Source organism: Aythya ferina (assembly GCF_964211825.1).
Source record: "Aythya ferina genome assembly, chromosome: 3".
Classification (NCBI taxonomy): domain Eukaryota; kingdom Metazoa; phylum Chordata; class Aves; order Anseriformes; family Anatidae; genus Aythya; species Aythya ferina.
Genome location: NC_140298.1, coordinates 32,754,530 through 32,776,521, shown reverse-complemented (window position 1 = coordinate 32,776,521; position 21,992 = coordinate 32,754,530). Strand labels below are relative to the sequence as shown.

At 38.0% G+C, this 21,992-nt stretch overlaps 1 protein-coding gene across 8 annotated transcripts in view; it reads right to left on the bottom strand.

The window, feature by feature from the left end:
* Positions 1-21,992, bottom strand: part of LTBP1 (latent transforming growth factor beta binding protein 1) — a 205,177-nt gene that overhangs the window by 18,211 nt on the left and 164,974 nt on the right. For 7 of the 8 annotated variants that reach the window (XM_084512716.1, XM_084512717.1, XM_084512719.1 and 4 more), the window contains 6 exons: positions 16,236-16,361; positions 13,723-13,866; positions 6,875-7,057; positions 5,427-5,513; positions 2,054-2,182; positions 597-737 (listed from right to left, as the gene is read on the bottom strand). In XM_084512716.1, the coding sequence (XP_084368842.1) occupies positions 597-737; positions 2,054-2,182; positions 5,427-5,513; positions 6,875-7,057; positions 13,723-13,866; positions 16,236-16,361 (810 nt within the window). The remainder of the gene's footprint in view (positions 1-596; positions 738-2,053; positions 2,183-5,426; positions 5,514-6,874; positions 7,058-13,722; positions 13,867-16,235; positions 16,362-21,992) is intronic. The other variant, XM_084512718.1, reaches the window with a different exon arrangement.

The following is a 21,992-nucleotide window of genomic DNA, read 5'->3' as shown; positions in this document are numbered from 1 at the left end:
TTTTTTCCTGAAATCAACATCTGCTGAAATTAAAAGAACGAGAAATAACTTTATTTAAATAGTGTTGTTGCAGCTCACAGCTTGAAAATATGAGCTTGATATACATAAAATATTAATCAATTGAAAGCACAGATATAATTTTAGCTATTTTCTTTTATACCCTGTTATTCCTGGTTTTATTCCTTCCTTTGGTAAAAGCATGCACTCACTCTGAATTGAATCTCCAGAGTTAGCCCACAGCCAAACCCCAGGAGACATCAGGCAGGCTACACCTCTTTACCTACAAGGCTAGAAGAGACAGATGCAGAGCTAGTGAATCAGCAACTGAAGACTCCTCAGCACAAGCCTGATCTCTATTAATACTTCCAACAATGTTCTGTCTCTATTGGCAAGGTGGAACCCTGTGGAATCCTACATCATGATGCTTTCTGGATCAACAGGTGATGGTTCAAGCACTGCCTTCCAAAATCCTCTTGGGAAAAAAAGACTAGGCTCATCCAAAACAGCCCAGTCTGAGCTTACTGGGTTCTGTAGCCATGTCAGCACCACCTCGTGGAGGTGTACTCACTCCAGGAATATATATAATGGGGTCATACCACTTGAATCTGCTGGTCTGATGCACCGCTTTTCTGTTGCGTCCAAAACCATTGGGTGTGTACAGAAACAGTTGTAAGATCCTTCTGTGTTAATGCACTGGCCATCAATACAGCTGTTTGGGTCCTGACATTCATCCGTGTCTTTAAAATGGAAGGAAATGTATCAAGGAAAGCCAGCACAAAGCAGTCCCATTGTGTTAATCAGTGTTTATATTTTCTTATATTAGGAGCAGATTTCCCTACATGTCTTCTGTTAATTATCACAAATATCAATTGCTGGCAGCAAACTCCTGCCTGTGCCCATGGAGAAGGACAGACAGATCAGCAGGATGCTGACCTCTAATCCTCAAAAACTAGGGAGCATCTGGATGAGGAGGCTTGCTGTGGTAGTAGTGCCAGGCATATCCTGCATCCAGCACAGCTGCAACTGGTTCCCAAGTTCCTATCCCCTTAGGACAGTACCAGCAGGCATTAGAGGTAGGCATGATCTCTGAGAGTTTTCATGAGCTCAATGGGAGAAAGGATTGACTTATCTGGCTACAATACTTCTATTCCTTAGTTTGGGTTGGAGAAGAAAAGCAGAGATTTAGTCCAAAGGGAATAGCAGACCATTTTACTTAAAATAAATTAAATCAGAAAACAAAACCAAAACCAACCAACCTTTGTAAAGAATAATCTTAAACCCAATAACCTTAAACTATTATTGTGGTTGCAAAAATTACTTCCTTTTATTATGCTATTGTGCACATTATGCGTGGTTTTCTGCTTACAAAGCAAAAGCCAGGGTCACAGTTATGAACAGTTTTCAGTTGAATACCTGAACCAATGGAGTACAAGGTTATGCAGACTAAATTGAACTCATCAGTGACCTAAACTGTAATTTCACATTGCATGTTAACTCCTTGTGGAAAATAATCTGTCCTTGAAAAAAATACCTGTGTTAATTTGATGTATTATACTAAAAACAGCACACTTACCAAGTGTAAGGTAGGCTCACAACACACTTTCTTGCACTGCTCACCCCATGTACAAAGAACAGAAGGCTAAACTGGCAGAGTGAAGCAGCAGTATGTATATAAGGAGGGAGCCACCTCCAATCACTCTGTTGCGTGCCTAAAGGCTGGTAGCAGCTCCATGCTTTGCACTCAAGGGAGCACAAGGGACTGCTCTGGAGGTGCAAGCTCCTGGGAACAATTTGCTGAAAAAGGAAGCAAATAAAGCAAACTCTGCTCTACATGCCATTGCCATGTCAGCCTGAATTGCTGCCCAGCCAAGCAGACGGGAAGGGAAATGACCCAGTGCCTCTTTAAAAGCTGCTACTACAGGAGTTTGGAGGCCCTGTGTTCCTCCCCTTACTGGGCGTACCACAGTTCTGATGGGAATTCTGCTGTACAAATCTGCTTGTTTTGCCCATCTGCATACCATTACAGTGACAGGACCACTTTAAATAAACTTACCAAAGCACTGGAGCTTAACAGGGTCATAGTACGTGCCCTGTTTGCAGTAGCACTCATAACCTGGCTGCGTATTCAAACAGAAGCCATTTTTACAGATTTCTTCTCCAAAGAGCTGGCATTCATCAGCATCTGTGAAGAAAACATTAAAAGCTGCATTATCATAATTAGCATGAGGCCATGCAGAGGAGCAAGATGGAATAAAGCCTATACATGTCTTCATTTAAGCAAACAATACTGTAAACAGAGGGCTCCAGCAGCACCGATATCCACAGAAAAAAACAAACATGGTATGGAAGTGGTAATGGTATGCAGACAGACAGCATGGAAAAGGGAAAACTGGCAGACCACGACTTTCTCTTGTCAGAATAACTCTTGTGGCACACACACAGTAGATAAACTGCCTACAGGACAGAGCAGAGCCTGTGCCAGTGGGAGAGCCTGCAGGTCCCGTCTTCCCTTTGGTACCACATCACTCTTAGCTCCAAGCAAAACATATTAAGACCATGTCTGGGCCTCTATCTTCCAATATTAGCGTTAGGTCAGAGGTTGGACTCGATGATCTTGAGGTCTCTTCCAACCTAGAAATTCTGTGATTCTGTGATTCTGTGAAATCACATCACCTAACTACAAAACTAACTAAGCAGTTATGCTTAGGGACTTTGTGACTGCTTTTCTCTCTCCATGCAGTTTGGCAATTGCTGTGCGTGGTGGAGAATCTTCAAATATGTACTGCTTGTGACTTTGTTTTTCAGACCTGTGTAAAATAGTTCAATGGAGGCTTCCCACCACATAGGAATAACTGTGTCTATTGCTAAATGTAAGGCTGCAGCTACTAGAGCCACCAAGTGACAGCTGACAATCTATCACAGTTTCAAATGAGGCTAAACGTTTTCAGGGAGGTTTCACATCAACTCCATGCCAGCTCATACATACCTTTTCACAGTTGTACACATTTTTTCCCAGCCTTGTATTTATGTATTTGTTACTGCTGGAATTCCATTCACTTCCTTTTTCCAACCTACTTTCATTTGCTAGACTTATTTGCTAGAATATTCTGCTAAAACTAGGCTGGTATTAAAAATGGCAAAAAAAAAAAAAAAAAAAAAAAAAAGCAGAGTGTGATTCTCCTCTCAATACCAACTGTTTCATTCCACAGCCTTCTATAGACTATTCACCATTTACTCTGGGACAGTATAGATTTTAGCCCCAAACTGTCATTTCCAGCTCTACAGAAGTTTTAAAAGTGAGCTATTCAAATGCTTAGTTCCCCAGAAGAACTGAAAGAGCTATAAAGCTATTTATCTTTATAGTCCCTCTTTGGGGACTAAGTCACTAAGCCACTAAGTGGCTTCAAACATCAAATATTTTTTGTTAAGCTTGACCATTTAGCAGCAAGAACAATGCAAAGATTAAATAGAAATGTTATTTGCTGCATGTCTGTCTTTTTGCAATGGAACAAGGGTATGTGTCTGGGGAAATGTGGGAGAACCTGAGAGTGAATTCAAGGAAGGCTAGCTGACTCTACTTCTGATAGATAATGTCAAATAAGAAAATAGGAGTTGGTCCTACAAGCAGAAGCTTACAGACAAAAGCAACAGAAACATGAGTTAGAGTAACAGAGAAGTATCAAATTACTAAAAGTACTTGTCCATTTATTGTCTGTCCTCTGTGCCGTTCCTAAGGTTATTACAAAATAAACTTATTGAAAACAGAAAAAGTCTTATTATGGCAAGGATTTGTTGAAGATATTTCCAGATGCAGTATTTCCACACTTCAGTATTTACAGCAGCTAGAGATATTATCAACCCTGAGGTAGCACAACAAAATCAATGCAGATTTTGTCTTAGATACATTTGGACAACCTGCGCACATAGCATGTCCCAAATCCCCATTGCAAAGATTATACAGAAATCTCTATAGAGATAAATAACACATTTAAATAATCCCCAAATAGAAATACTCTCAGAGAATATTAGGTCCCTCAAGAGCAGCTATGTGACAGTGTCCTGACTCATCTAGATGTAAACTGTCAGCCTAGCAAACACTCGCCCCTGCTGCCATCCATCTCAGGTCTGCCGTCATCCCATGACACTTTTTCTTTTACCCCATCTAAGCTGGAGGACAAACAGACACCTCCAGAGAGTGGAGGTCTTACATGAGCACCCTATTTAAACACCCACATGAGTCTGAATGAATTTGTCTATTAGTGCCTTATAATCTTTAGAATCTTTTTCAAGTTCCTGCAAGGTAAGGAAGTAGAATTTTCCTCATTTTGTAAAAAGCAAGGCAAGGCGTAAATAAATAGTTGATGAGAATAACACAGAAAGATATAAGTAGGGCAGAGAACTGAACTTAGCCATGGTCAACTCAGTAACTGGATAGGAAAACTGACCTAAGAGTGTCCTAGTCAGTGAGGAAGGGTATTTCAAAAAAAGTACACATAAAAATCATTAGGAAAAAAGTCTTTTCAGTCCTACCAGTTTTTGTCATCTCTCAGAATTAGGTCTGACTGTCATTTAGCCAGAAGCAACTCTGAAAAATGTTTATCTATCAACCACGTGATAATATGCCTCTACTAATACTACACTTTTTAAAATAGCAATTTTTACTGCATATTTATGTGATGTGAATACATAGTAACTTCTACTAAAGTTTTTGATTTGTAAAACAGCGATTCTAGTAGGTACAAATGTATAAAATGTGTATACTTTTTTTAAGATACTGTAACTACTATGTAACCCAAAGGCAATATGTTGATTTCATTTTAGCTAATAAATGCAGTGTATTTACACCATGTGCTGAGGAAAAATAATTTCACTGATTATTTATATGGATTGCTACTTCTCAAACTTAAAAAGGAATTTCACTGATCTAGCTCTTCCTCTTAGTGATGCCAACTCCCCTTTGTCCGCACCCACAGACTCTGTCACTCACATTTCCCTAGTCTTTTGTTCAGTAATTATTTCATTAAGTTCTGTAATGAAAATGCCATTGCTACAATTCTCTTCAGTTTTTATATTCATCCTCACTTGTAGGTCTAATGTTTAACACCACTTTCTCTCTCCCAACTCATTTATCTACAGATTTGCATTCATAGATTTTCATATGGAAATGAGTATTTGAGGTTTGCAGAATCAGCACCTATTCTGACGGTCTGTAGCACTTACCATAAATTAAACCAGAATATTACAGAGACTGTGCAATTAATATTCTAACTGTCCATCAGTGATTTTCAGTAATGTTTCATATCACAAGCTGGTTTTATCACCTTATAAAATTTGAATAAATATGTTTACTTTGCTGGCTCACATTTCTAGTCAATCAACTACCAGAACTTCTGAAATAATTAAACTTAATACAAGTCAGTACTGACCTTTGTAATTCTCAGCAAGAAGCCCGTAAGATGATTCTCCAGAGGGAATGAAACCTTTCCCTTCAGGACACAAATCAGTAAATTCAGCTAGGAGAGAAGGAGAGAAAAAACATATGCTGTTCAGAAAGTTACTTGTGTACATGTGTTACATGTGTGTTTCAGGGTAGTCTGAGAAATCTGAGGCAATCTTTTGCCTTATTCACATCTATCAAGCAGTCATGCACACCTTTAGATAAACAGGGGATGTTGGTCATAGAATCATAAAGGTTGGAACAGACCTCCAAGATCATCTGGTCCAACCATCCACTTACCACCCAACTTTCCCCTCCTCTGAGTTTGCAAAGGTAGCTTTGAAAAGCAGAGTTAGGGAACCCAAACATCACAGAGCTCCAAGGAAACTAGTTTCCCTTTGCTTTGTGGCAGGAGAATATAATCCCTGCTGTGTTTCATGGTGCTCTGCAGTTATAACAATACCAGTAGCCAGATTATCTTAATTAAAGCTAGCATGGGCCTTTCTGAGCTATACTGCAAGCTGCAATCTAGACATACCCCAACTGAGATACAAGCCCCTTTGCACATTCTTCAGGCCTTAAACAGGGAAAACACTAATTAACTGCAACAGGAGAACATGGTGTCAATTACAGAAGGAAATTAAAGCATCTTGGAGGCTCTACAGAGTCAAGTAATCCTAGCCAAGCAGAGAGAATCTTTTCTTAACACATTTCACTACAGTTTTAGTGATTTTAAACTACAGTTACAACAGGAACTAAACAAGATGATACATATATGTGAAAAGTAATTTTTAGTGTTTAATCCCAAAAAGTTTACACATGTTCTCTTACATGATTTCTTCCAGCTGGATACTGAATTTCAGCCATCATTGTTTATGTTTCAAGTACTGTTTTCAATATTTGTGACAACTATAGTATGGCTATGTTTTTCTAATCTAATATTTAGAGATTAAACAATGGTCTGCAGACAACATGATTAACTGTATTGGTCAGTAAGTAGCAAAATGTAAAACTAATGTCATAATATACATCAGTAGTTCATAGTGGTGTAGAAACAACAGTACAAAGAATAACTGCAGACTCAAAAACATTGTAATGGTTACCTTTGTTTTCCAGCTTGTGGGAAAAATCTAACTAAAATGTCACTAAAGCATCTGGAAAAGCCTTTTGTGACAATCCATCTTTGTTTAAAATCAGTTGGAGATAATGTTGCCCAGTAACAGGGCACTTTTCTCCCTCGGGTAACTGCAGTGAAGCCAGTGGATTTACACCAGATATGAAGTATTCCTACTGACTTTTCCTCTGTGAAAGTCTCCACCGGATAAGTCATGTCTATATTTTACAAAATATGGGATTTAATGGGTAAGCCTTCTCTGATGGCAAAGCATAAACACAATGCTTCAAAATTTTACAAATGGATAGACAGCTTCCTCTTACCAGTTCCAAAGACAGGGCATGGGAAGATTTCACAGTTGTCACCCCAGCCAGCACCCAAAGTACAGCAGCATTCCTGTTTGGTTACATTAGATGTAAGCACGTTGTCACAGAAATTAGCATCATTCAGATTGTAGTAGCACTCCTTCTTTCCATCTTCATGTTGATCGGCCTCTATTGGCAATTCTAAAAGAGAAAAGAGAATAACTATGTAAGATAACATGTGAAATACATCCTTTTTATAGGAGAATCAGGAGAGCCATAATACCCCTGCAGTTCACCACAGTGAAGAGCAGCATTGTCTAGTTAAGAAAATAGTTAAGCACAAATTTTGGTTTAAACTTTTTGTTCTTAGTAAGAATGATAGGAATTTATAACAGTTCTTTTCCAGACTTATTCTCCAACTTGACCAAAAATGGAACTCTTCACATTTGCACTTTTTCCACTTTCAAGTGATGCATGAAACTACCTGCTATCATGCTTAAGTACCTAACTATCGCGTCCAACATGATGCTTTCCATGTATGAATCTTGAAGCCCTTCAAAGAGGTGAGCAAACCTTACAACCTCATTTTACAGATAAAGGAGCTAAGATGCAAACTGAAAAGGATGGATTCTCAAAAGAATTAATATTTCTTATTTAACTGGAAATTTAACTGGAAAGAAAGCACACTCTACACTTGAAAACAAGGTCTTTTATGATTTTCACAAAAGTAACTGTGAAACACATCGTAAGTAGAGGAATATAATGCAGATGTTGAGTTAACTGACTCTGTGCTTTATTTTAAAATAGGCTTTACAGGCACCCAGCCAAGAAACAGTATTTTCTGCCTTTTGCAGTTCAGTGGGTCCTCTGATGGTAAATGCAAGGACTGGAGGTAAAATACTCTTTTCCCATAGATCCAAACAACAAACAAACAAACAAACCCTATTAATGGTCAAAGACCTGTCTAAACAAGATGCTCCTTAAGTACATGAAGGAGTGAGTTGGAAAAGAAATACATAGTTAAAGCTTCTATATGTGCAGAATCCTGCCAATCTAACCTTGCACTTCCACAAAAGTTTTCCGCAAGAGCTCAGAAGTAGAAACTATCACATAGGATTGTTATTCAAACCTAATGAATATGAAAAACTTTTCATAAGCCATCCATGAGGTAACAGAGTTGCTTATATTTGTTAATCAAAACCAAAACTTTGTTCAGGAGCTTTAGATAAATTTTGAGGTGACTGGTTCATTTCCTTTTCTTTTGGGAAATTCTTTATGTCTAGCACTTAACAATTTTTTTTTCATAAAAACCTACTACAAATTATTGCATGTTGTATGATTTTCCGTTTGAGATTTGTTCATTTCTTCTCAGCCTGTTGCACAATATAGCAAGCAGCAGACAGTAACACATGTCCAGGTGGGAATTAAAACTATTTTACACCTGAGTGACAGTGTGTTTCAAAATGCTAGAGTAGCAGTAAGACCCAAACAGTTGTGGCACATATTCCACCTTTGCCTTGCAGCTCTTTTTAAGAAAATATTCAAGGCTGGCCAGCCTAGCTGGGAGTACCACTGCATCTGCTCCTCCTTCTGGCTGTCTCATGGAGGTAAAGCTCAGGCTCTCTATGCCAGATACAGAATTGGTCTTTTCTCTAGTCCCATCCACATTAAAAATAATGGCTGTGAGGTGGGAACTTGAAGGTGGTGATTGTGATTGTCCAACAGATACGGAAGGAATTGGATGAACTCCAGCTCATTACCTCAGGCCTGTTATCCCTGCCCACCCTCATTTCCCCAAGCTGATGAGGCAAGGCAACTTTACTGAGCATGCAAATACTAGATTCATTTTGAGAAAAGCAGGTTTAAAAATGCCAGTATGATTGCCTATTATTGCACTTTAATAGAATGAACGTGTGTAATAGTTCTTTGGGCTTCTCATTCCAAACAGACAATTGGATTTATTTCTATTTTCCTCAGAAAAGTGACTGTGTCTGTTTTTGGAGATTGAGGGGCTGGCAGACACCTCCATTCAAATTTAGTACAATGTTGCCACCTACAAGGCAAATTTTCCTTTGCTCTTTTGCCAGTATAACTAAGCTGTACATTAAAGGAAACACCCAGCTGAGTGCTTATTTCATCTCTGTTAGTTTAGTCTGTGGTCTCCCCTCATCAGATAATTACAATTTTCCATAATGTGCTGAATTTCATAAAGTATGGTGGTTTTGTGGTATCAGCTGCTATCCAATAGGAACTAAGTTAAGGCTATCGTGTGTCACAGAAACTCAACTGAACTAAATCTGTTATTCCAAGGTGAGAGAGCGGTACTCGAGCCACCAAATTATACATTTTCCTTGGCCAATTGCCATCTGTCTAACTGAATCAAAGCCAAAAGCTTAAACAGGAGAAAAAGCATGGCGATTTTCACACTGTTTACCAGCGAGAGAACAGCAGAAGCTGCCTCAGGAGGAAGGGGGAAATCTCCTCGTGTGATTGTTTATTCCCATTTTACATATGATGTGTCGGTTTCTCCTCCCATTATCTGTTCAGCGGCTTAAAAAGTCTGTTGTTTACACAGCTGTGACTGAGGGTTAGTCAAGCAGGCGTCATGAATGTTTGGAAAGCAAATGAGACACAAATCTTTATTATTTCTTTTTTAACCAAGACCAGTCTGTGTCTACAAGCTTATAACTTCTTTCATACATTATTAACTATTAACCATTTAGCTAACTGGTTGTTTTTGAAAGTAGTTTTACTAAATATTTTGACCAAATATGATAGGAAATTGGTACTTATTTTTTCATATAATTTGTTCTTTCAGGTGTTTTGTTGTTGTAAGAAAATGTAAAATCTCTCTCCCTTCTCTCTACTCTGGTAAAGTAACATAATTTTATCAGGTTATTGATATGACTGTTACATTAACAGCCTAGAAGAGAGTTTCTATATAGGTGTTGCTAGACTGCACTATGAAGTACTAATTAGAAACAGATTTATATCCCTTAATATAACTTTGATCCAACATTTTTGTATGTATTTCAGAATGTGACTGATGCAAAAATGTGCATTAGTGTCATAGGATTCAGTGGATGATCAGGATATTAGTATAGGCTTAGACTTCGGCACAATCATATATTTGCCTAGTAAAGGCCTAAATCACAGTGATCTGTGAAAAACAAAACAAAACAACAAACAAACAAACAAAAATTACCACATATAGAGAGCTGATGGGACCTTAAATATTGTAACCCTGTACCACTGCTTCTTGTTCACTGTTGGAATCAGTCAGGTGGTTTCTAAAGTGAAAATCACCATAACAAGTTTATGACTTCTAAAACCTCAGCAAATACTCTGGTGACTGAGCAAACGGCTTGAGTAACATACTTTCTGAACTTGATTCTAAAAAACACAGTAAAAATACATTGGTATGTGCCTACAGTCAGGGTGCACTCTTATAGATCTCTCAACTGGCTACACATGTTGCAACCTACAACATGTAACGTGTGTGGTGTATGTCCAGAGACATGTATGCACACAATTAAGGAATTCCATCTTTAAAATGTTATCTAAGACCATGTTCATACATGACAAACTCAGATTGTGATTTAACTTAGAAAAACAGGCACATACCATCGTAAAAAAAATAAGAGAAGCATGAGGATTTTCCTTTAAAGTCTTAAAACATGAGAATTTAGGAAGGTTAGAATTTGTATTCAGGCACAAAATTTCTAGCTTTGTTGAAGCTTCAGGATCAGATTTATTGGTAGCAGGTTTTTTTTTTTTTTTTTTTTTTTTTTTTTTTTTTTTTTCATGGTGGTAGTTGGTTAGGTTGGAGGGGATTTATTTTGTTTTAATACAAACCAGTCTAGGAAGGATTCATACCATGTTTGGACACGAAATCTATGATTTTCATCTATAAATCTTAGTAAAATACCATTAACCATCTCGCCCTAAATAACTGATTGCATTTCACGTAACCATGAGAAAATGTCTAAATTAGCTGTAGGCAGGCCCCTAAGTGGGCCCGAGTAGCTTAGAGGAGCTCTCTCACTGGAATCCTTTGATAGCCTAAACTGTAATCCAACCTTCTCAGCTTACTGACCTTTCGGTACGTAGGCCAGATTCCTGCTGATATGCCTCACGTATGCTAATTCATAAATAGTTAAAAGTTTTAGTAAGGATTATTACTCTAACTGCATTCAGCTTGGTACTTGCTACAAGTTCATAATAAATGACCTTAGAAATCTTTTTAAAGAATAAATCAGAATACTCAGTAATCCAAAACAAGCATTTTCTTTTCTTAGGCACATAGAGGTATAGAAGAACACAATAACTAGTTCTTTCCTCCTTTTTCTTTTCTTCCTTCTTAACTGTTTGTTACATTTTGTGAATGGCAGGGCACACAGGAGGGGAATTACACAATCAAACCTAGCACAATTACTCTTCTTTGTATGTGACAATATGGGGTAGATTTCCCAATACATACACTGAGAGGGTTGCTTCAGGACACAGCTAACAGATGAATTTCTGTCAAGTGAAATCTAAACAGAATGAAGTACCCAGACCCCTAGAGGTAAGTAAAGAAAAAACGTGAACACGCTATTCCACAAAGGAACCACATGCAAAAAAAAAAGCTCCCAGATTAAAGTACCATTTGAACAATTTTCACCCATTTTTAGAAACAGCATCCAATTTCCACTTGGAATGAGATGCACAGCCATTTCTTTATGCACAAAATGGCAAAATGAGAAATAAGCAAAAGCTGAGTAAAACACATTGAACTACAGATATCTGCAACATGATAACAGATAAAATTCCTCCTTTCTCAAAATAGGCATGATGCAACCTAGATGATGCCCACATGCACTATAGGGGCTCTCAAAGCACTGCACATGATTTGAGTATGTGGTTTGTCAACACTTCAGGATGTGTGGCTCTTCCATCACTATTTGCAGGAAGGTAGCAAGCTATTCCTATATGAGCGTGCTGCAGCTGGTTAATTGGGAAGGGTTGATTTGTTGAGCAAACCAACATAGCTGTTGTTGCCTATCCTGCAGTGACCACATGGAGCTTCTGCCCGCTTACAAATGGGAAGAAAAAGACTGTTTTTATTTCTTCTTCAGTTGGCAGCTGCACAAGGGCCACCCATTTGTTCCCAGAACAAGATAGGAACAAGTTAAATGAGCAGATGTAGGAGAATGAAGAGCAAATTGTCAGCTCCTGAAATATCTAATACAGAGAAACACAGGGCAGTGTCACCACTTGACTCAGTCCCTGAGATCTTCAGAAGCAGAAACCAATTTATAAGAGGAAATAAATAAATAAAAAAAAAACCAACAAGCAAGGCTGTAGGATGTACAGGAAAGCAAATGTTTTTTGAACTAATGGAAGTCCTTTCCTCCTTTTACTTTGGAAGACAAGTAGTAACAGCTCTTAGTACTGTCACTTTTCCTTATTCTTGTTCAAGAGAATATGGTGTAAAGAATATCTCACTGAGTCCAAATTTGCATACTTTCCAATCTCCTGTGTGAGATCTTCCTCCTTGATGATCTAATCAGAGAAGAGACAAAGCTGAAGCACATGCTGTGTTAGGGCCCAATGAATGCTGGCAGAGAAGGGAGAATGGCTTCTACCAAACCAATTGCAGCAAAGCTATGCTGATGAGAACAAAATGGAGCTAGTACTGACAGTAGAGTAATTATCTGTTCACAGTGCAATCAGCCACACTATAGGTTTTCATCCCCTCCCTCCCGCTAGTAACAGTTGGGTATGCCCTTTAATGCTCCCAGAACTTGACTTCTTTTTACCACGCTCAGGTGCTCTGCTAACTTCATCTTTGGTTTTGTTTCAACCAGTAGCTGAATTCTCCCAAGAACCACCCTCTCACAGTACCAAAACAATGATGTATTTCATATCTGCAAATCTTGAGAATGTTACTCTGGAAGAACTGCAAATGCTACTACTTCAGTTATCATCAGTTCCCACCTAAGCTAATCTGCTTCATGATGGAAAGGTACTGCAACATTGCAAGCACTACTTGCAAACAGGAATGGAGGCAGTGCCACCGGGCATTGCTTTTCTGCCTCAGCCATCTTAGTTTTATTTTTCATTCCTGCAAGCCCAAATTATTCTCATAAGATTCTGCAAAAGTTTCAGTTTGTCAGTCAGCTGTTAATGATATTTCACAGGCAACATCTTGAGTGCTGCTCAGTGCTACATTCAACGATCTAAATACTGGGTCACAGATGTTTCAGCCTTGTAAACAAGTTGAAAGACCACAAGTGAGAGGAGAAAATAGCCACAGCTACTTAAGCTCCAGAGTCTGCATCCTGGCAGAAGAGACGTTTTTTTTCTGAAGTTTTCCAGAGGCTAGATCTGTCTGCAGTGTAAGAACAAATTAAGAAAATACCAAGATTTGCATTCCAGGGAGGAAAAAAAACCTGTGCGCATTAATTCCTTCATTTCTTGTACTCTGCTGCTCCTTATCATAGTCTTGTTCTCTCCAGACTGGATCAGTGTAAAAATCTAGAGGCAACTTTGAGAGTTCTAAATTCATTTTTAATTAATGTATTTCTCGTGGTATTTGCAATGTCCAAAACACCTGAATGAAACCTCAAAAAATCTTTATGGTGAATTACAGAAAAACAGGACAAAAGATGGAGTAAAAAAGGAAGGGGGAGCACACACAGTGACCGACAACTCTGTTTTGCCTTTCGGTTTTCCAAACTACCGTTTCTGAGGAGTAATATTAGTACTACATAATGCTATGAGAAGACCACTACACGAGCATTTCCACCAACTTTACCTTTGCATGGGTTACATGTTCAGTAGAAATCATGACAAGCATGCAAAAAAATCTGCTGGTATTTTACCTGGTGAGGTACGGAAGCGACACTGTCCGGTCATCGGATCATACTCCTGGTTTTCATCAGAACACAGGCAGAGGAAAGAACCATCGACGTTTTCACAGAGGGCTTCGCCACATACCCCACTCAGCATTTCACATTCATTCACATCTGGGTAAAAAGACCAAAACGTAAATCGATTCAGACCCACTGCTGACAGTTTTTGCTTTTATCTGCTGTATCTGTGCCAATATTGTCTGCCAGATTACAGATGTGATCTCTGGGGAAAGATTAAAAACTCACTAATGCCTAAGTGGATTCATAAACAAGTAGTTAGGCCCTTTGAAATACAGGTACCTGAAAGCCACAGTACACTTCATAAAAATATTGGTGCTGATTAGGTGCTGCTTGTAGACTGGAACACCAGCTTGCTTTCTTTCTTCCTCTCTTTCTTTTTTCCTCACTTTTTCTTTGGGTTTCGTTTTCATTTTTAATACTTGCTTTTCTTTGTATTGTTTTCTTGGGATTTAAGATTCAAACTCATTTCATTTGTTTTCTTAAGAGCTACTTTAGCCAAACTTGTTCTCTTTTTATCAAACTTTCACTAGATTCAGGGAGTAAAATGAGCATGCTTTGGTGTGATTCAGACTGCACTATGAAAAGAGAAACCCCCTTTTTTCCCCTCAAAATCCCATTTTTCTCATGAACATTCACTGAATAGTGAACTCTCCACCCACACCTCCACTGCATGCCTCCCTTTATGCAAGTCCTCACAGGCTGCTTTGCAACCCACAAAGGTTATTCCTGGGATAGCCCCTGCAGAACAGTGCAAATTTTCTATCCCACATTTAGAAGCTCCAAACTACTCATAACTGTGACTGGCCAAGTACAAACAGAAAAAAAAAAAAAAAAAAAAGTAGAAAAAGAAAACAAACAAACAAACATATTTTTTAACTTGGATTCTATATAACTGCCAATTAGTCTACCCTGAAAATGCTTTCAATTGATGGGAGAGTTGTCTGCTGTTTAAACAAAGGTTATGAAATATTCTTGGGATGACTTAACTTTACTCCATTTCAGGTTGCTAAAGTTTTGAACCTTTTTTACCTTTGAAAATCTACTTAGTCTTTTTACTAATGCCAGAATATGAAAATTATAATTTGTATATCACAAATCAGAAATATCTTTAATTGAGTAGGGTTCAAAGTGTAAGTTGTGAGGCAATGTTTTATCCTTTTTACCTCTTTTCCAGAAATAATGAAAACCCATTTATATGACTGAATGTTGATTTTTGTATGTTTTTATATTTAATTTATAGTTTGCTCAGAAAATGCATTTAGATTTTTCTTTATCTTTTTGTCAGATTCCTATCAAGAAGGAAGAAGTCATCTTTGAAGAATGTTGCCTAGCCAGGAATTATAAATACTTATCTTTCTCCTAAAACTGTTCTGCTGGATAACTGGCATCAAATTATAAGACCAGTTTATAATTTCCCACCATATTCTTGAGATCACGTGTATTAAGTAAAATAAAAATTGAGAGATTATGACTCAGAATTTAATTTTACACCAGCATTTACTTTTTTTTTTCTCTGCTTAATTGGTTTTCACCTGTGAAAAATCACATATGCATTGGTGTGTTGTAAACTAAGTGCTAAATGGCAGGAAAAAAATAGTAATAAAACTATTTAATATATTAGAAAACAGATATAAACTCTCCTGTACAACTTCCAACTCCTTTCTGTTCACTATACCATGTAGGCCTGTGCTCCCAGTAAATGTGTTTCATCCTGATTCTGAGTTGAAGAAATTGCTTAATGAATACCTTTCCTTGATCTGGTACTAATTTTACGTTAGAAACTTGTGCTGCCTCAGATGGTTCTCAGGTCCAACCATCGCTATTAACAACAGATATGGAAGCCTATTACTTACAAAAGAAACATGCACTATTTGCACATTTACAAAAATCTTATGTCTTTTCACAGTGCTAGGTATCTTTCTTGGGAGTTTGAAGCCAATGTTAAAATGTGTTCAAATACAATGTGCATAGGGAGGTGTGCCGTCTAATTCAGACTGGCTGTACCACATGCCAGACTTTATTTCCTGTAGGAGGTAGTACAGACTTCTGGTTATTCAGTTAAGAGACTAAACAGATGTTGCATTTAAGTAGGCTAAAGCATTAAATTCAATCTGTTACGATTTATGTTTGCGAATGGTTCTGACATGCAGAAGTAGTGGGTTTTCTTGTGTAACTTTTTTTTTTTTTTTTTTTTTTTTTTTTAAAGAGAGAAAATGAGTGGCTCATCTTATTTGCTGTTGATTTCCATTCAATCCTAATAACAGGTTTTCATTAAGTGGCTACACAGTTAAGTTTCCACCTGGCACAGAGTTCAGCGAATAAAGCACAGCTCAACTTCACTGCTCAGTGGCCCAACTTGAACAAAACCAAAAATGTTCTTGTGAAGAAATGCGTTTTGCTTATAAGCTGCTTTTTGCTCACTAGAACCTTGCAGGAGTGACTAATTACATGTAGAAACTCACCTGTACAACCTTGCCCATCCTGTGCATCCTGATACCCTTGGTAACAGAGACAGCGATAGGAGCCATCCATATTTTCACAGAACCCATGACTGCCGCACAGTGTGCCGTTCACACATTCATCAACATCTGCAAAGAAGAATTTAACGTCAGACAGGCAATGTCAATGTGACAATTAAAGGCAGATACTCATGAAGAGTGCAGAAAAACAACAGATGGGCTGTTTTTGCAAACAGATACAGTGATCTCTCTCTGTACACTGGAAAGGAACACACAAAGGACAGACAAAAAAACCCAACAACTTAAATCATGTACAATTTTGATGATTGTTTCACTGTTAATTTCACAGGAAATATCTCATGTCAGACAATGATTCTTGTCAACTGCCTTCCACCTGTTTCACCAACCTGCCCAATCATAGCATGATGCTGTGCCACAGAAAAAGACAATTTAAATGTGACCCTCTCTCCCTCCAAATTTCCTACAGGTTCTGCCAGTGGAGCATTACGCAGTCAACAACGTACATGAAACTGAACCCCCTGCGCAACAAGTGCTTAAGAGTATGGTTACATCCCTTGTGTAGAAGTGCTGAATGTGGGCAAAGGAGTTTATGTGGTGCTTAGAAGTGCTTGCACAGATCTCATTCTGGCTCTTGAAAGAGAAGAGAATTTCATGGTACATGTGGTAAGTGGTAAGTAGCTACAGACCAAAAATTCTGGCTTTAATCCTTTAGGTTTACACATATGAATAATGTTATTCGAGTAGGCAAACAAACTACAATGCTTGTATGCTTTCCATACTCATCCTTTCATTTGTAGTTCCCATTAGTGGTTTGCTGGCCTTACAAGTAAAAGTCACTGTGTAAGTCTGTTCTGTGACTCAGCTGCCCACCAGCCTACAATCACAGAATCATAACAAAGCAGAGCTGCTTGTGGCAGAACATGGTTTATTTTTGTAAGTGTGAGGAATATATTATTTTTATCTTCACTTGAATTAAGATCTAAACCTAAGGCCTTGATCATTGTTTAAGATGTTAAGGTTTGTTTTTTTCAGGAGGAAGAACATTCACTCAGAAAACTGGGAACCTGCCAGGGTACTAGGATTAGTACCTTCTGCCTTCTGAATTCCTATGCAGTTTGAAGCAGAGAAGTTATTGCTGTATTTCTTTCCTAGAAACCATTACGACTGTAAAGTAAGGATGGTATTCACTTGGAATTATATTCCGTGCTGTGCCTCAGGGGTAATTACATTTTAAATGGTGAAGAAAGTGACCTGCTTTTGATTCACCTGGGTACAAGCACAGTCATTAATTCTTCACATTAGGGTAGACCTTCATGTGACAGATCTCACCAGTGAAGGCCTTAAGTGCTCACTGAACTAAAGGGCTGATGGGACTGAATCCTGCACTGACACAGAGAGGACACCTTTGAACAGGTGAGCAGCACTGCTGTTTGGTGTCTTTCTGAAAGAGTAGGGCTGCCTGCTCCCTCCAGATGTTCATGGCTGTGTCTAAGGTTTAGAAAAAGTCAGCAAAGATGCAACTCCTTCTCCTGGCAGCACTCAATGTGTAAGGATATTTTCATTTTTTAACCATGTCTGAAGCCATGTCTCTAACCATTTATTACCACGTGGTCACAAATCCCCACGCTATCTGCATTACCATTCACAGATTTCCTAACAGGTTGCCTGTTTGCTTCCCTCTCACTCTTTAATCACCCAAAGTCATCCAAACACACTTCTGTCTGCCTCAGGCTGAGACTTTTTTTGGGGTCTTGAAAAACAGTCTTTCCTATTTGCTGTGGTTGGGGTTGAGACAGGTTTAGAACTCCATATAGACACTCAAGACCAGAAGAGGCTATCCACATAATGTAGCCTGATCACTGAAATAAATTTAAAACAAAACAAAACAAAACAACCACCTCTGGCATGTTTTTTTAACCAGGTAAATTGTGGAATCGTAACATCTTTTTCATAAAGGCATCTAATATCATCTTAAGGTTGTTTAAGTGATGGAAAACGCTCCTCTCACTGAACTGATCCACTGGTTAATAATGTTCAGCTAAAACATAAAATTAATGCAAAAACTTCATGTACTAAATACACTGAAATCTAGGAGACATTTATGAGTATAATTATTTTTAAAAAGTACTTGTAGATGGAACTTGCAGAATATTATATTTGGTTTGTTGGTTTTGTCTGAAGTTCCAATAATCTTTTTATCTTGATTTATTAAACAAAGAAAAATATTAAAGGAATTAATTTTATAAAGGGTTATTTTTTATTTGGCAAAGAATATAATAGCTACTGTGTTTATTCTGAAGGAACCGTATATAAAAACGTGAGCGCTTTGTGAATAATGAAGTTTTTGGAATCTACCACAAACCTTCCCAAGTAGAATTAATTCAGCAGTAAGAGAAAACAATATATACCTGTATTAAAAACAGTCAAATGTGAAAGGTTAAGTATTCTATTTGATACCCTTTCTTTTTCTAGTCACCATAATGACAGAATTATAAAAAGATGGATATGGAGTTACTGGGAGAAAGATAAAATTACCACACCAGCAGCTATCATTGTGGTTTTTTCATCCGTCGCTTTTGCTACTGAGTATTAGACTTGCATGACATTGCAGATTAATTTTTAGTCTCTCACAATCTGGAGTTTTACATATCTGGGCAAAAAATCTCAATACTGTATCTCTTATTCAGAAGGCCCAGTTAAGAAGGGAATTCAAACTGAGTAAGCAGTGGTGGACTGACAGCCAGGAATTTAAGAAAACAGACAATAATACAGTGTTTGTATTTTCAGTGGCCAGCTATAGCTTAATAACAGAAGTTCCTGAGCCACAGGACATTTACACTGTAAAAAGCCTAGACAGAAGAGACAACTGGGGATTTTAGATTTACATGAATTACAGTTTTGCTTTTATTTAATAGCTAAATATTAAAGAAAACAAATAGGGGAATGGATCGTGGTCTCCAAAAGTAAACTAAGGTCACTGACGGAAAAGCTGCAGAGACAAAATTTGTGATCATAGCAAGTACCCTAATTTAGTATATAATATGCATAGAAGATGGTTTTGTTTTTAAGAAGTACACAGTCTGAATATGACTGGATCTTTTAGTGCTTGGGAAATTACGGAGAAGGTCCAAGCACCAAATATTTTTCCTTGTCTAGACAGCTCACTCAAAGGACTCCTGTTTTACAGCCGGAAAGGGCATTTGTTTCTTTAATCGTGCTGTAAAGCACGAACCTTGTAATCGGCAATTCTCATGTTATATAGAGGCAAAGCAAGGAGAAAAAACTAAACATGAAACTAACATATCCTGTGTCTATACAGTGAGTAAGACAGCTCTATAATTATGACCTGCTTTAGAATCCATGACTTGGTGCTGCCTGGTTTAATCAGAACTCCTTTGATCTAACGTCATCAAGATCTAAAGAAAGGCAACACGTGTGCACTCAAGCTTACTTCTATTCAGCTCAACACCACGTTGTTTTCTGCCAATGTGAACAAGGTGAACGTATATTTAACCTCAGGCACGATATTTTGCAAAAAATTGCAAAAATTTACATTGCAAAGTGTCTGGAAGAGAAACTATTGCTAGGACAGCTCTGTACAGTGCTTAGGAGAACAAGGTTGTGCTTCTGACACATAAAAATCACTGTTATGAGAGTATCAGAGCAATGAATATTTGAATACAGATTTTGGCCATCTAGAGACAATGATTCTGGATGGTCATTCAAACATTGCAATGACGTTGGCAAGAAAGAAACTCTTGTTTTTCCCTTTGTGTTCTTATTTCTTTAGCTGCTGTGCAGATAAGAAGTAGCTGTTGTCCTAAAACATCTCTATCAGGAAACAGAGATAGAGGTTGCAGAGCACTGATGGGATGAACAAGTTCTTCTGGAGTGCCTCTTGAGGCAAGCAGTGAAGCTAGGGGCTTGCAGCAGACACGAAAAGTGAGGGAGCAACTGAGAGACAGATGGGATTGGACACAGAGACAGAAGAGGTGCTTGGGGCAGGATATTGACTAAGCATCAGAGAATCTTGAATCTGAGTTTTTGCCAACACCGTTGACTTGCAGCCAACTAGGTAAGACCCTGCCTTTACAGGAACCCCTGAGAGCTCAACAGGGAGCTAGGGAGTGCTCCGAGAGTGTTCGGAGAGCCTGGTGCAGCCAAATTGCTGAACATGGGGCCAGGCAGCAGTGGAATGTCACTGCCACAACAAAAGTTTGTCTGCACCTTGGAAGAAGACAGTCTCTGCAGCTGTTCAGTTTTCTTTGGCCAATTGCCATAAAAGCTCCATACCAGAACTGAACCACATGGGGTTCTTAAATGTTTCATGTTGTTGTTGTTTCTGACTTTTCAAAAAAAATGATTCAAACTCATACAAAAACAGTCTGGAGATACGGAAAATCTGTTCCCCAGGCACAGAAAGGCGTCTGAATCCAGCAAAATTTCCTCAGGTTCTTTCTCTGATGGTATAAACAGTTATTCTCACTCACTTAACTAGAATTAAATTCACAGAGAAACTTCGTGTAAAGAACAGTAGCTTCTGCGGCTGGGAGCCACATCCTTTCTCAGTACCTGGAATGTCACACATTCCTTTTGTTTTTGATCCTTTTGTTTCATCTTGTCTTTTTGCATGAAGCTAACTCCTGAAACTAACACCAGTACAAATACTAACACTGAAGTCATCAGTGCTCCCTTTAAATGATTTTCTTCAGCTATATAATTGTTTTTATTAAAATGACAGAATGGAGAAACTAGTCATGGTAGAAAAGGATTGCTGCTGCTGCAGAAGACTAGAAGTACCCTTGCTTCGCCAAGCTATTAAAATACTTTTCCAAGTGCTGAATATGAAGTCTGATCTGTATTCCACACTCACCACCGATTACTTGTGAAGCACGGTCAACTGGTTTTGTACTTGTTGTTTTATTCTTCATTAAAAAAGTTCCAAAACTACTCACAATCCTAGAAACAGATCTTATGATTTCATCCTTTTCTACTTCGTAAAACTGGCTTTTTTATTCTAATGAAGATTAACTTTGTACTACTTTATCATATGTGATGGTAACCCATGCCTGGAAACTGTGCTACTTATTACCTGACAGAGATCCAGACAGAGAGGACTCACTATTTCTGGTATATCTCCTAAAATTAGATGTCGCTAACATTTATTTTTTTTAAGCTGTATTTCTGTTCAGTTTTGCCTTTTTAATTTCTGAGAGTTTTATTTTACAAGGTTAGAAAGTCTTCTTCTAAATTTGGTTTGGAATAAAGTGTTTGGTTTCTACTAATAGCATGCTACACTGTTTAATTTTTTTTTTAAACTATGTTCAACGGTGAGGCAAAACACCTGTTACTACTTTTCTTGCCGAGAAACTGAAGATATTTAACCATACCCTTCCTAAAGACTGAGTGAGATGTATATATGCTGCCAAGAGAGTCCATGAACATGCTTTTAGCAATTCATTACCAAAAAACTTGGAATTGTCCTCATTACTTGGGATCATAAAATGCTGGCTCCTCCACCAATCACTATTCAGATTCATTCTCTCTAGTCTACCTGACCAGGCTTTTCTATTACAGTAAGAAAATGTTTCTTACAATTCATACCATAATCACAATACAAAGTAAATGTTTAGGGATGAATAAGCAACAAAATATCTATAGGATTTTTTAGTTACCAACAATAATTAAAACACTAATATTGTGTTTAATATCATACCACATCTAAATATAGAGCACACA